The sequence below is a fragment of the Gigantopelta aegis genome, chromosome 11 (genome assembly GCF_016097555.1).
Source record: "Gigantopelta aegis isolate Gae_Host chromosome 11, Gae_host_genome, whole genome shotgun sequence".
NCBI classification, from domain to species: domain Eukaryota; kingdom Metazoa; phylum Mollusca; class Gastropoda; order Neomphalida; family Peltospiridae; genus Gigantopelta; species Gigantopelta aegis.
Window position 1 is genome coordinate 27,547,074 of NC_054709.1, and position 15,834 is coordinate 27,562,907.

General features: G+C 40.4%; 1 protein-coding gene across 1 annotated transcript in view; it reads right to left on the minus strand.

Moving 5' to 3' along the window:
* Positions 1-202: 202 nt before the first annotated feature.
* LOC121385125 (glucose-6-phosphatase 2-like) overlaps positions 203-15,834 on the minus strand; it is a 25,467-nt gene continuing 9,835 nt past the window's right edge. The window contains exons 4-8 of the mRNA XM_041515663.1: positions 14,783-14,886; positions 13,859-13,947; positions 3,128-3,185; positions 1,546-1,788; positions 203-948 (exon numbers count right to left, since the gene is read on the minus strand). Of these exons, the coding sequence (XP_041371597.1) occupies positions 683-948; positions 1,546-1,788; positions 3,128-3,185; positions 13,859-13,947; positions 14,783-14,886 (760 nt within the window). The 3' untranslated portion in view covers positions 203-682. The remainder of the gene's footprint in view (positions 949-1,545; positions 1,789-3,127; positions 3,186-13,858; positions 13,948-14,782; positions 14,887-15,834) is intronic.

A 15,834-nucleotide genomic window follows, 5' to 3' on the forward strand; every position in this document is an offset into this window, starting at 1 on the left:
CCTGCCCCCTCTTTCAGTAAGGAGACTACTGTATATGGAGAAATAATTTCTGCCTACAATGTGGTAATAATCCCACTCTAATACACTTTTCCCGTTCCAACCAGTCAACGGTCATGGTATGTGCTATCCTGTCTGTGGGATAGTGCATATAAAAGATTCCTTGCTACTAATGGGAAAAATGTAGCAGGTTTCCTCTGTCAAAATGACCATGTCTGACATTCAGTAGCTGATGATTAATAAATCAATGTGCTCTAGTGGTGTCATTAAACAAAACAAACAAATACAACAATAATCTTGTTTGACATTAAATACCTTTACATCGATCAAATTCCAGTTTGCTAATAACAAATATTCAAATCCCTATGACAACATTGTTTTGTTTTTCAAGTACATATATTCTATATATAATACAGCCGTGGTATGTGCTGTCCTGTATGTGGGGTGGTGCATATAAAAGATCTCTTGCTGCTAATCGAAAAGAATAGCCCATGAAATGGCGACAGCGGGTTTCCTCCCTTAATATCGCCGTAAAATGTGTTGTGCGTCATTAAATAAAACATTTCCTTCCTTCCTTCTATATATAAATACTACTTAAGATAATACAAATGAGTTAAATTCATTGCAAATTTGTGTGTGCCTCAACTGATTCTAAGAATGCAACTTTAATTTAAGCTACATCTAGTCATGTCTTCTTTAGTTTATCTTTCTTCTTATATCCAACCAAGTTGCAGGCAGCACCAATTTTTGGAATAATACTTACAATAACTACAAAAAGAACTATATATTTCACAGAGGCTAACAGATAAAAAACAATCTGAGAATGGTGCGATATAACTATTCTTTCCTCCACTTGGGCTGCTGCTAAGGAAAAAATAATCAACAGCAGTTTAGAAAACGGAGTCCACTCAGAGTTGTCTTCTCCTGACAGGTGAAGTCCAAGACCCATTCCTGAAAATAAATTTTAAAAAGAAGACATTTTGTAATAAAGGTTTAAACAGTGTTTTATATTCACATAAAGTTTGTTTTGTTTAATGATGCCTATAGAGCATATTGATTTATTAATCACTGGCAATTGGATGTCAAACATTTAGTAATTTTGAGATGAAACATTAGTAGCAAATCATTTATATGCATCACCAGACTGGATGGCACATACCACGGCCTTTGATATACCAGTCATGGTGCATTGGATGGGAAGAGAAATAGCCCACTGACTGGGATCAAAAACTGTCCTAACTTTAAAACCATACTAACTTAAAATGGGGCATTTAAAAAGGAAACCGTGCATTGTTGACCACTGACGAAAAAATTATGTCGGGCGCATTCAGTTTGTCTCGAGTCTAGACTATAAAAGTTTTATAAGCGCCAAGCCTGGTGAACACTGTACCACTGGGCTATGTACTGCCCCAGGGCTCGAAACGGACTGTGGTCAGGTCGCCAAATGCGACCAATATCCCATTTGGGCGACTTAAATATTTAAAAAATAAAGGTGTTAGTTGCCCAAATAATATTATGTGGTCGATCTTCTTTAGAGCTAAATCTTACCCAGAAGACATGAGCAGTCTCGCACCATGGCATAAAACAGGGTGGTATCTAGATGTATCCACTCAGGCCTCGCACACCACTTTGTTGCCACGGAGACAGACCACACGGGATCAAACCCGAGCAGGAGGATGATGTAGTAAGCCGCCACGGTGCTGATCAGTATCATCGCCGATACCATGGCATAGTGCTTCAGAGACAGCGACGTTGTGGAAATACTGTTGAAAGCCACTGCTAAGAGAATACCTGGAGGAGAAGACATTTTGAATTTAAAAATACATGTAGCTGTATGTTTACGACTGGTTCCAGGAATGGTGGATGGGGAGGGGGGAGTGAGGCTAAGCATGTTTAATACAAAATGACACTTCCAAAGGATTGGGGTAGCACATAGCCCAGTGGTAAAGTGTTCGCTTGATGCGCGGTCGGTCTAGGATTGATCCCCGTCGGTGGACCCATTGTGCTATTTCTCGTTTGAGCCAGTGCTCCAAAACTGGTGTAACAAAGACCGTGGTATATACCATCCTGTCTGTGGGATGGTGCATATAAAAGATCCCTTGCTGCTAATCGAAACGAGTAGCCCATGAAGTGGCGACCACAGGTTTCCTCTCTCAATATATGTGTGGTCCTTAACCATGTCTGACGCCATATGACCATATTGTTGTGGAGGGAGGGCGTAGAGGGTGGGGGTGGAGGGGAGGGGAGAAAAAGAAAGTTCAATACAAATTAGTACTTCAAAAAGATATTTAACCGGCCTCGGTGGCGTCGTGGCAGGCCATCGGTCTACAGGCTGGTAGGTACTGGGTTCGGATCCCAGATACCGACTCCAAAACCTGAATGAGTGCTCCGCAAGGCTTAATGGGTAGGTGTAAACCACTTGCACCGACCAGTGATCCATAACTGGTTCAACAAAGGCCATGGTTTGTGCTATCCTGCCTGTGGGAAGCGCAAATAAAAGATCCCTTGCTGCTAATCGGAAGAGTAGCCCATGTAGTGGCGACTGAGGGTTTCCTCTTAAAATATGTGTGGTCCTTAACCATATGTCTGACGCCATATAACCGTAAATAAAATGTGTTGAGTGCGTCGTTAAATAAAACATTTCTTTCTTTCTTTCAAAAAGTTTAAAAAAAAAAAAAAAAAATGTTTTGTTTAATGACACCACTAGAGCACATTGATTAATTAATCATTGGCTCTTGGATGTCAAACATTTGGTAATTATGACTCAGTCATTAGTTAAAAGTTTGTTTTGTTTAACGACACCACTAGAACACATTGATTTATTAATCATCGGCTACTGGATGTCAAACATTCAGTTTTTTAATTGCGACATATAGTCATTGAGAGGAAACCCACTACATTGTTCCATTCGTAGCAAGGGATCTTTTATATGCACCATCACACAGACAGGATAGCACATACCACTGCCTTTGATATACCAGTTATGGTGCACTGGCTGGAATGAGAAATAGCCTAATGGGCCCACTGAAGGGGATCGATCCAAGATCAACCATGCATCGAGCGAGCGCTTTACCACTGGGCTACGTCCCGCCCCCTCATTTAACTAATGAATATATCAGCTGGTGCACACCTGCAACTGACTCGTCACACAGTACAATGTTAACTTCCACTAATAAAATAAAGTTCCTCTGGTGAAAGGATATTACAAATTGCAGTTAAACATATTTATTTATGCAGAAACATTAATTTGATGATTCCATAGCCAATTTCTATAGTGAAAGACCCTGAACATATTTATTGAACAGCTGGTGTTGAGTGTCAGCATATGCCCTGCCCACAATCGAGGTTAATGACCCAGATTTGGATTTCACAAATCGTTTATTCGACGGTGGTTTTAAAACTACTGTGAATGACTGTGAGTAAAATCTGCTTCTAATAAGAACGTCATACATCACGTTGTGTTGACACCATTTTCCCTTAATGTGCTGTGGGCCAATTGTGTTAGCGTTTATATCCACGCTTTGTCAAGGGAACCGGTTTCTCACAATACCAGACTCGGTGGTGTCGTGGTTAAGTCATCGAACATAACACTGGTAGGTACTGGGTTCGCAGCCCGGTACCGGTTCCCACCCAGAGCGAGTTTTAATGACTCAATGGGTAGGTGTAAGGCCACTACACCCTCTTCTCTCTCATTAACCACTAAGAACTAACAACTAACCCACTGTCCTGGACAGACAGCCCAGATAGCTGAGGTGTGTGCCCAGGACAGTGCGCATGAATCTTAAGTGGATATAAAAAAACGTTTGTTTTATTTAACAATGCCACAAGATCACTGTTCAGTGCAAGTGGTTTACTCCTACCCATTGAGCCTTGCGGAGAACTCACTCAGGGTTTTGAGTCGGTATCTGGATTAAAAATCCCATGCCTCGACTGGGATCCAAACCCAGTACCTACCAGCCTGTAGACCGATGGCCTAACCACACTGCCACCGAGGCCGTGTAATTGGATATAAACACGAAAATAAGTTGAAATCAAATGAATGAATGAATAGCTCACAATGTGATGTAAAATTTTGTTAGTAAACTCCTCTCTCATGGGTATGTAGTAAATATTGATTACTGCATGAGCGGATGTGCCATACGAAATATATCAAATGAGTTTGGAATTTTTTTATTCAACCAAGTGATGGTGAAGGGTACGAAACAATTTCCAAAGGAGTGTCATAACAGCATTGTCATTTTACGGTTATAATGGTTTCAATGATTATATATGGTTAAGGACCACACAGATATTGAGGAAGGAAGGAAGGAAATGTTTTATTTAACGACACTGCACTCAACCCATTTTATTTACGGTTATATGGTGTCGGACATATGGTTAAGGACCACACAGATATTGAGGAAGGAAGGAAGGAAATGTTTTATTTAACGACGCACTCAACACATTGTATTTACGGTTATATGGTGTCAGACATAATGGTTAAGGACCACACAGATATTGAGGAAGGAAGGAAGGAAATGTTTTATTTAACGACGCACTCAACACATTGTATTTACGGTTATATGGTGTCAGACATATGGTTAAGGACCACACAGATATTGAGGAAGGAAGGAAGGAAATGTTTTATTTAACGACGCACTCAACACATTGTCTTTACGGTTATATGGTGTCAGACATAATGGTTAAGGACCACACAGATATTGAGAAGGAAGGAAGGAAATGTTTTATTTAACGACGCACTCAACACATTGTATTTACGGTTATATGGTGTCAGACATATGGTTAAGGACCACACAGATATTGAGGAAGGAAGGAAGGAAATGTTTTATTTAACGACGCACTCAACACATTGTATTTACGGTTATATGGTGTCAGACATATGGTTAAGGACCACACAGATATTGAGGAAGGAAGGAAGGAAATGTTTTATTTAACGACGCACTCAACACATTGTCTTTACGGTTATATGGTGTCAGACATATGGTTAAGGACCACACAGATATTGAGGAAGGAAGGAAGGAAATGTTTTATTTAACGACGCACTCAACACATTGTATTTACGGTTATATGGTGTCAGACATATGGTTAAGGACCACACAGATATTGAGGAAGGAAGGAAGGAAATGTTTTATTTAATGACGCACTCAACACATTGTATTTACGGTTATATGGTGTCAGACATATGGTTAAGGACCACACAGATATTGAGAAGGAAGGAAGGAAATGTTTTATTTAACGACGCACTCAACACATTGTATTTACGGTTATATGGTGTCAGACATATGGTTAAGGACCACACAGATATTGAGAAGGAAGGAAGGAAATGTTTTATTTAACGACGCACTCAACACATTGTATTTACGGTTATATGGTGTCAGACATATGGTTAAGGACCACACAGATATTGAGGAAGGAAGGAAGGAAATGTTTTATTTAACGACGCACTCAACACATTGTATTTACGGTTATATGGCGTCGGACATATGGTTAAGGACCACACAGATATTGAGAGGAAGGAAGGAAATGTTTTATTTAACGACGCACTCAACACATTGTATTTACGGTTATATGGCGTCGGACATATGGTTAAGGACCACACAGATATTGAGGAAGGAAGGAAGGAAATGTTTTATTTAACGACGCACTCAACACATTGTATTTACGGTTATATGGCGTCGGACATATGGTTAAGGACCACACAGATATTGAGGAGGAAGGAAGGAAATGTTTTATTTAACGACGCACTCAACACATTGTATTTACGGTTATATGGTGTCAGACATATGGTTAAGGACCACACAGATATTGAGGAAGGAAGGAAGGAAATGTTTTATTTAACGACGCACTCAACACATTGTATTTACGGTTATATGGCGTCGGACATATGGTTAAGGACCACACAGATATTGAGGAGGAAGGAAGGAAATGTTTTATTTAACGACGCACTCAACACATTGTATTTACGGTTATATGGCGTCGGACATATGGTTAAGGACCACACAGATATTGAGGAGGAAGGAAGGAAATGTTTTATTTAACGACGCACTCAACACATTGTATTTACGGTTATATGGCGTCGGACATATGGTTAAGGACCACACAGATATTGAGGAGGAAGGAAGGAAATGTTTTATTTAACGACGCACTCAACACATTGTATTTACGGTTATATGGCGTCGGACATATGGTTAAGGACCACACAGATATTGAGAAGGAAGGAAGGAAATGTTTTATTTAACGACGCACTCAACACATTGTATTTACGGTTATATGGTGTCGGACATATGGTTAAGGACCACACAGATATTGAGAGGAAGGAAGGAAATGTTTTATTTAACGACGCACTCAACACATTGTATTTACGGTTATATGGCGTCGGACATATGGTTAAGGACCACACAGATATTGAGGAAGGAAGGAAGGAAATGTTTTATTTAACGACGCACTCAACACATTGTATTTACGGTTATATGGCGTCGGACATATGGTTAAGGACCACACAGATATTGAGAGGAAGGAAGGAAATGTTTTATTTAACGACGCACTCAACACATTGTATTTACGGTTATATGGCGTCGGACATATGGTTAAGGACCACACAGATATTGAGGAAGGAAGGAAGGAAATGTTTTATTTAACGACGCACTCAACACATTGTATTTACGGTTATATGGCGTCGGACATATGGTTAAGGACCACACAGATATTGAGAAGGAAGGAAGGAAATGTTTTATTTAACGACGCACTCAACACATTGTATTTACGGTTATATGGTGTCGGACATATGGTTAAGGACCACACAGATATTGAGAGGAAGGAAGGAAATGTTTTATTTAACGACGCACTCAACACATTGTATTTACGGTTATATGGCGTCAGACATATGGTTAAGGACCACACAGATATTGAGAGGAAGGAAGGAAATGTTTTATTTAACGACGCACTCAACACATTGTATTTACGGTTATATGGTGTCGGACATATGGTTAAGGACCACACAGATATTGAGAGGAAGGAAGGAAATGTTTTATTTAACGACGCACTCAACACATTGTATTTACGGTTATATGGTGTCAGACATATGGTTAAGGACCACACAGATATTGAGGAGGAAGGAAGGAAATGTTTTATTTAACGACGCACTCAACACATTGTATTTACGGTTATATGGCGTCGGACATATGGTTAAGGACCACACAGATATTGAGAGGAAGGAAGGAAATGTTTTATTTAACGACGCACTCAACACATTGTATTTACGGTTATATGGCGTCAGACATATGGTTAAGGACCACACAGATATTGAGAGGAAGGAAGGAAATGTTTTATTTAACGACGCACTCAACACATTGTATTTACGGTTATATGGCGTCGGACATATGGTTAAGGACCACACAGATATTGAGGAAGGAAGGAAGGAAATGTTTTATTTAACGACGCACTCAACACATTGTATTTACGGTTATATGGTGTCGGACATATGGTTAAGGACCACACAGATATTGAGAGGAAGGAAGGAAATGTTTTATTTAACGACGCACTCAACACATTGTATTTACGGTTATATGGTGTCGGACATATGGTTAAGGACCACACAGATATTGAGAGGAAGGAAGGAAATGTTTTATTTAACGACGCACTCAACACATTGTATTTACGGTTATATGGTGTCAGACATATGGTTAAGGACCACACAGATATTGAGGAAGGAAGGAAGGAAATGTTTTATTTAACGACGCACTCAACACATTGTATTTACGGTTATATGGTGTCAGACATATGGTTAAGGACCACACAGATATTGAGGAAGGAAGGAAGGAAATGTTTTATTTAACGACGCACTCAACACATTGTATTTACGGTTATATGGCGTCAGACATATGGTTAAGGACCACACAGATATTGAGGAAGGAAGGAAGGAAATGTTTTATTTAACGACGCACTCAACACATTGTATTTACGGTTATATGGTGTCGGACATATGGTTAAGGACCACACAGATATTGAGAGGAAGGAAGGAAATGTTTTATTTAACGACGCACTCAACACATTTTATTTACGGTTATATGGCGTCAGACATATGGTTAAGGACCACACAGATATTGAGAGGAAGGAAGGAAATGTTTTATTTAACGACGCACTCAACACATTGTATTTACGGTTATATGGCGTCAGACATATGGTTAAGGACCACACAGATATTGAGAAGGAAGGAAGGAAATGTTTTATTTAACGACGCACTCAACACATTGTATTTACGGTTATATGGTGTCAGACATATGGTTAAGGACCACACAGATATTGAGGAAGGAAGGAAGGAAATGTTTTATTTAACGACGCACTCAACACATTGTATTTACGGTTATATGGTGTCAGACATATGGTTAAGGACCACACAGATATTGAGAGGAAGGAAGGAAATGTTTTATTTAACGACGCACTCAACACATTGTATTTACGGTTATATGGCGTCGGACATATGGTTAAGGACCACACAGATATTGAGGAAGGAAGGAAGGAAATGTTTTATTTAACGACGCACTCAACACATTGTATTTACGGTTATATGGCGTCGGACATATGGTTAAGGACCACACAGATATTGAGGAAGGAAGGAAGGAAATGTTTTATTTAACGACGCACTCAACACATTGTATTTACGGTTATATGGCGTCGGACATATGGTTAAGGACCACACAGATATTGAGGAAGGAAGGAAGGAAATGTTTTATTTAACGACGCACTCAACACATTGTATTTACGGTTATATGGCGTCGGACATATGGTTAAGGACCACACAGATATTGAGGAAGGAAGGAAGGAAATGTTTTATTTAACGACGCACTCAACACATTGTATTTACGGTTATATGGCGTCGGACATATGGTTAAGGACCACACAGATATTGAGGAGGAAGGAAGGAAATGTTTTATTTAACGACGCACTCAACACATTTTATTTACGGTTATATGGCGTCGGACATATGGTTAAGGACCACACAGATATTGAGGAAGGAAGGAAGGAAATGTTTTATTTAACGACGCACTCAACACATTGTATTTACGGTTATATGGCGTCGGACATATGGTTAAGGACCACACAGATATTGAGGAAGGAAGGAAGGAAATGTTTTATTTAACGACGCACTCAACACATTGTATTTACGGTTATATGGCGTCGGACATATGGTTAAGGACCACACAGATATTGAGGAGGAAGGAAGGAAATGTTTTATTTAACGACGCACTCAACACATTGTATTTACGGTTATATGGTGTCGGACATATGGTTAAGGACCACACAGATATTGAGGAAGGAAGGAAGGAAATGTTTTATTTAACGACGCACTCAACACATGTATTTACGGTTATATGGCGTCGGACATATGGTTAAGGACCACACAGATATTGAGGAAGGAAGGAAGGAAATGTTTTATTTAACGACGCACTCAACACATTGTATTTACGGTTATATGGCGTCAGACATATGGTTAAGGACCACACAGATATTGAGGAGGAAGGAAGGAAATGTTTTATTTAACGACGCACTCAACACATTGTATTTACGGTTATATGGCGTCGGACATATGGTTAAGGACCACACAGATATTGAGGAAGGAAGGAAGGAAATGTTTTATTTAACGACGCACTCAACACATTGTATTTACGGTTATATGGACATATGGTGAAGGACCACACAGATATTGAGAGGAAGGAAGGAAATGTTTTATTTAACGACACACTCAACACATTTTATTTACGGTTATATGGTGTCGGACATATGGTGAAGGACCACACAGATATTGAGGAGGAAGGAAGGAAATGTTTTATTTAACGACGCACTCAACACATTGTATTTACGGTTATATGGCGTCGGACATGGTTAAGGACCACACAGATATGAAATGTTTTATTTAAGGACCACTCACACGGTTATATGGCGTCAGACATATGAAGGACCACACAGATATTGAAGGAAGGAAGGAAATGTTTTATTTAACGACGCACTCAACACATTGTATTTACGGTTATATGGCGTCGGACATATGGTTAAGGACCACACAGATATTGAGAGGAAGGAAGGAAATGTTTTATTTAACGACGCACTCAACACATTGTATTTACGGTTATATGGCGTCGGACATATGGTTAAGGACCACACAGATATTGAGAGGAAGGAAGGAAATGTTTTATTTAACGACGCACTCAACACATTGTATTTACGGTTATATGGCGTCGGACATATGGTTAAGGACCACACAGATATTGAGGAAGGAAGGAAGGAAATGTTTTATTTAACGACGCACTCAACACATTGTATTTACGGTTATATGGCGTCGGACATATGGTTAAGGACCACACAGATATTGAGGAAGGAAGGAAGGAAATGTTTTATTTAACGACGCACTCAACACATTGTATTTACGGTTATATGGCGTCGGACATATGGTTAAGGACCACACAGATATTGAGGAAGGAAGGAAGGAAATGTTTTATTTAACGACGCACTCAACACATTGTATTTACGGTTATATGGTGTCGGACATATGGTTAAGGACCACACAGATATTGAGGAAGGAAGGAAGGAAATGTTTTATTTAACGACGCACTCAACACATTGTATTTACGGTTATATGGCGTCGGACATATGGTTAAGGACCACACAGATATTGAGGAGGAAGGAAGGAAGGAAATGTTTTATTTAACGACGCACTCAACACATTGTATTTACGGTTATATGGCGTCGGACATATGGTTAAGGACCACACAGATATTGAGAAGGAAGGAAGGAAATGTTTTATTTAACGACGCACTCAACACATTGTATTTACGGTTATATGGTGTCGGACATATGGTGAAGGACCACACAGATATTGAGAGGAAGGAAGGAAATGTTTTATTTAACGACGCACTCAACCCATTTTATTTACGGTTATATGGGTCGGACATATGGTAAGGACCACACAGATATTGAGAAGGAAGGAAGGAAATGTTTTATTTAACGACGCACTCAACACATTGTATTTACGGTTATATGGCGTCGGACATATGGTGAAGGACCACACAGATATTGAGAGGAAGGAAGGAAATGTTTTATTTAACGACGCACTCAACCCATTTTATTTACGGTTATATGGCGTCGGACATATGGTGAAGGACCACACAGATATTGAAGGAAGGAAGGAAATGTTTTATTTAACGACGCACTCAACACATTTTATTTACGGTTATATGGCGTCGGACATAATGGTTAAGGACCACACAGATATTGAGGAAGGAAGGAAGGAAATGTTTTATTTAACGACGCACTCAACACATTGTATTTACGGTTATATGGTGTCAGACATATGGTTAAGGACCACACAGATATTGAGGAAGGAAGGAAGGAAATGTTTTATTTAACGACGCACTCAACACATTGTATTTACGGTTATATGGTGTCAGACATAATGGTTAAGGACCACACAGATATTGAGGAAGGAAGGAAGGAAATGTTTTATTTAACGACGCACTCAACACATTGTATTTACGGTTATATGGTGTCAGACATATGGTTAAGGACCACACAGATATTGAGGAAGGAAGGAAGGAAATGTTTTATTTAACGACGCACTCAACACATTGTATTTACGGTTATATGGTGTCAGACATATGGTTAAGGACCACACAGATATTGAGGAAGGAAGGAAGGAAATGTTTTATTTAACGACGCACTCAACACATTGTATTTACGGTTATATGGTGTCAGACATAATGGTTAAGGACCACACAGATATTGAGGAAGGAAGGAAGGAAATGTTTTATTTAACGACGCACTCAACACATTGTATTTACGGTTATATGGTGTCAGACATATGGTTAAGGACCACACAGATATTGAGGAGGAAGGAAGGAAATGTTTTATTTAACGACGCACTCAACACATTGTATTTACGGTTATATGGTGTCAGACATAATGGTTAAGGACCACACAGATATTGAGGAAGGAAGGAAGGAAATGTTTTATTTAACGACGCACTCAACACATTGTATTTACGGTTATATGGTGTCAGACATATGGTTAAGGACCACACAGATATTGAGGAAGGAAGGAAGGAAATGTTTTATTTAACGACGCACTCAACACATTGTATTTACGGTTATATGGTGTCAGACATATGGTTAAGGACCACACAGATATTGAGGAAGGAAGGAAGGAAATGTTTTATTTAACGACGCACTCAACACATTGTCTTTACGGTTATATGGTGTCAGACATAATGGTTAAGGACCACACAGATATTGAGGAAGGAAGGAAGGAAATGTTTTATTTAATGACGCACTCAACACATTGTCTTTACGGTTATATGGTGTCAGACATAATGGTTAAGGACCACACAGATATTGAGGAAGCAAGGAAGGAAATGTTTTATTTAATGACGCACTCAACACATTGTCTTTACGGTTATATGGTGAAATAACACTGAATACAATACAAAAATCAGGGGTGGGGGTGGGGGTGAACATACATGGGTTTAATGCTTGCCATTTAGATTTCTGATTTTAGGGTAACAAATCTTTTTTTAAAAGTTACAGTTTGTTTTATTTCATGACACTTCTAAAACACATTGATGTTTCTATTGACAGAATAGGATGACGGATAAAGCAAACTACTAGCTACTAGCAGGATATGACTTTTTACGTCACTCATGTGACGTCACACGCATAGCTACATTACAAAATCACTCATTTGACCTCTAGGTCATCGTACAATGTGGCTGAAATAACAGAAATAATAGCTTTTCCCCTTTAGTTTTATGGTCTGCAAAATAAAAATAATAACTAGTTAATGATGTCGGATGTCTGCGCCATCCTGTTCAGGCCGAATGAGAAATTCCGCTCGGCAGATGCTCATGGAATTTCCCATTCTTACCTTCACAGGTATCCGACAGGTAACTAGTTATTATTCTCTATTTATATGCACTTCCCCACAGACAAGAAAGCACATGGGCTGTGGTGGACTGGTTGGAAAAAATTGAAATCTGCCAAAGATAGAAAGAAGTGTGTGTGTGTGTATGTGTGTGTGTGTGTGAGTGTGTGTGTGTGTGTGTGTGTGTGTGTGTGTGTGTGTGTGTGTGTGTGTGTGTGTGAGTGTGTGTGTGTGTGTGTGTGTGTGTGTGTGAGTGTGAGTGTGTGTGTGTGTGTGTGTGTGTGTGTGTGTGTGTGTGAGTGTGTGGTGTGTGTGTGAGTGTGTGTGTGTGTGTGTGTGTGTGAGTGTGTGTGTGTGAGTGTGTGTGAGTGTGTGTGAGTGTGTGTGTGTGTGTGTGTGTGTGTGTGTGAGTGTGTGTGTGTGAGTGGGTGTGTGTGTGTGAGTGTGTGTGTGTGTGTGTGTGTGAGTGTGTGTGAGTGTGTGTGTGTGTGTGTGTGTGTGTGTGTGTGTGTGTGTGTGTGTGTGTGTGTGTGTGTGTGTGTGTGTGTGTGTGAGAGAGTGTGTGTGTGTGTGCATGTGTGTGTGTGTGTGTGTGTGTGCTATGCGTGTGGTAGTGGAGGGAACAAGAGTAAAATGTTACCTGCCTGGTAATCTTTCCATAGTATATGAACTCAGACACTAAGAGAAACAAGGTGTGCTGGTGTGTGTGTGTGTGTGTGTGTGTGTGTGTGTGTGTGTGTATGTGCGTGCGTGTGCATGTGCGTGCGTGTGCATGTGTGTTATGTGTGTGTGTGCGTGAGTATGTGTGTATGTGTTATACATGTGTGTGTGCGCATGTGTGTGCGTGAGTGTGTGTGTGTATGCATGTGTGCGTGCGTGTATGTGTGCGTGCGTGTGTGTGTGTGTGTGTGCTATGCGTGTGGTAGTGCAGGAAACAAGAGTAAAATGATACCTGCCTGGTAATCTTTCCGTAGTATATGAATTCAGACACTAAGAGAAACAAAACAGACGATGTGACCATAGCATGTCCCGAGGGACTTCCTGAAATCAAAACATGCAATCAATCTCTGAAATTTGATTTGGTCACAAACAGTTCCATAGCCAGCTTAGGAATGGAAAATAATGTACATTTAATGACACCTGCATCACCTACAGCTATTTGATATCGAACCTAATGTTATTTCAGCACTTGGTTTAGATAGTCATAGAAAGGAAAGGAATGTTTGTTTAATGACATTTTGAAACTACCACTGTTTGGGATCTAACAGATAGCTATTTCAACAAATGGTTTGTACAGTGAAAGAAACGTTTAATGAATGACACCTCAGCACAATTTCAACTAAGGCCATTTCCGTCTAACATAATAATATGATTATTTTGACACTTTGGGGAGAGGGAGATGGGAGATGGGAGGGGATAGAGATACTGAGTGAAAGAGAGAGAGAGAAAGAAAGAGAAAGAGAGACAAAAAGAAAACAAAGATATATAGGGGGCAGAGGGAGAGAGAAGGCATAAAGATGGAAAAGAGAGAGAGAGAGAGAGAGAGAGAGAGAGAGAGAGAGAGAGAGAGAGAGAGAGAGAGAGAGAGAGAGAGAGAGAGAGAGAGAGAGAGAGAGAGAGAGAGAGAGAGAGAGAGAGAGAGAGAGAGAGAGAGAGAGAGAACATATTTTGCTTGGTCTAGCTGAACTCAGCCAAGGACTGGGATGTGGAGGTGAGACAGTGGAACATGTTGAAAAACAGCAAGAGCTGCCAGACTTGGAAGGAATAAGATGGAATTCAAAGAAAAGGAAAGTGTGCAATGAGTGGAGGGATTAATGTGTGGATTCAAAACTGTATCTTTACACAAGACAGAATCAAAAGATGAGACTGCACTGACCGGGTCCTGTTTCACAGGTGAGTCGGTACTGCTGCAGGTGAGGTGGTTCTTTGTACATGTTGGACTCTTGCACCCACCAGTACGGACGTTCGCCGTGCAGCAACCTGGAAACGAGTAATCAACTACTTCACTTACATATTATTATGTTACATGTTAAAATTTGTTTGTGGATGGATTTGTGTATTGGTCATCTGTATGGATGAATACAGGAATGGTTGAATGGTTGGATGGATGGGTGGATTGGTGGGGTGGGTGGGGGGTTGGATAGGTGGGTGAGTGGATGGATGGATGGGTTTAAACATTGATTGATGGATGGATGGAAGGATGGATGGATGGAAGGATGGATAGATTGATTGATAGATGGGCGTGTGGATGGACAGATACATGGATGGATGGTTGATGGATTCATGGGTTGAAGCATAGATGGATGGATGGATGGATGGATGGGCAAGTGGTTGAGTGGATGGATGGATGGATGGATTGATGGTTGAGTGGGTGAGTGGAAGGATGAATGGATGGATTGGATTGGATCGATTGATGGGTAAGTGGGTGAGTGGATGGATGGTTGATGAATGGATGGATGGATGTATGGATGGGTGAGTGGATGGATGGATGGGCAAGTGGATGGATGTATAGATGGGTGGGTGATGGGTGGATGGATGGATGGATGGGTAAGTGGGTGAGTGGATGGATGGTTGATGGATGGATGGATGAATGGATGGATGGATGGGCGAGTGGATGAATGGATGGATGGATTCGATGGATGGATGGATGGGTAGGTGGATGGATGAATGGAAGGATTGGATTCGATGGATGGATGGGTAAGTGGGTGAGTGGATGGATGGTTGATGGATGGATGGATGGATGGATGGATGGATAGATGGACAAGTGGATGGATGTATGGATGGGTGGGTGGATGAATGGATTGGATTGGATGGATGGATGGGTGAGTGGGTGAGTGGATGGATGGTTGGATGGATGGATGGATGGGCGAGTGGATGAATGTATGGATGTATGGATGGATGTATGAATGGATGGATGGATGGATGGAT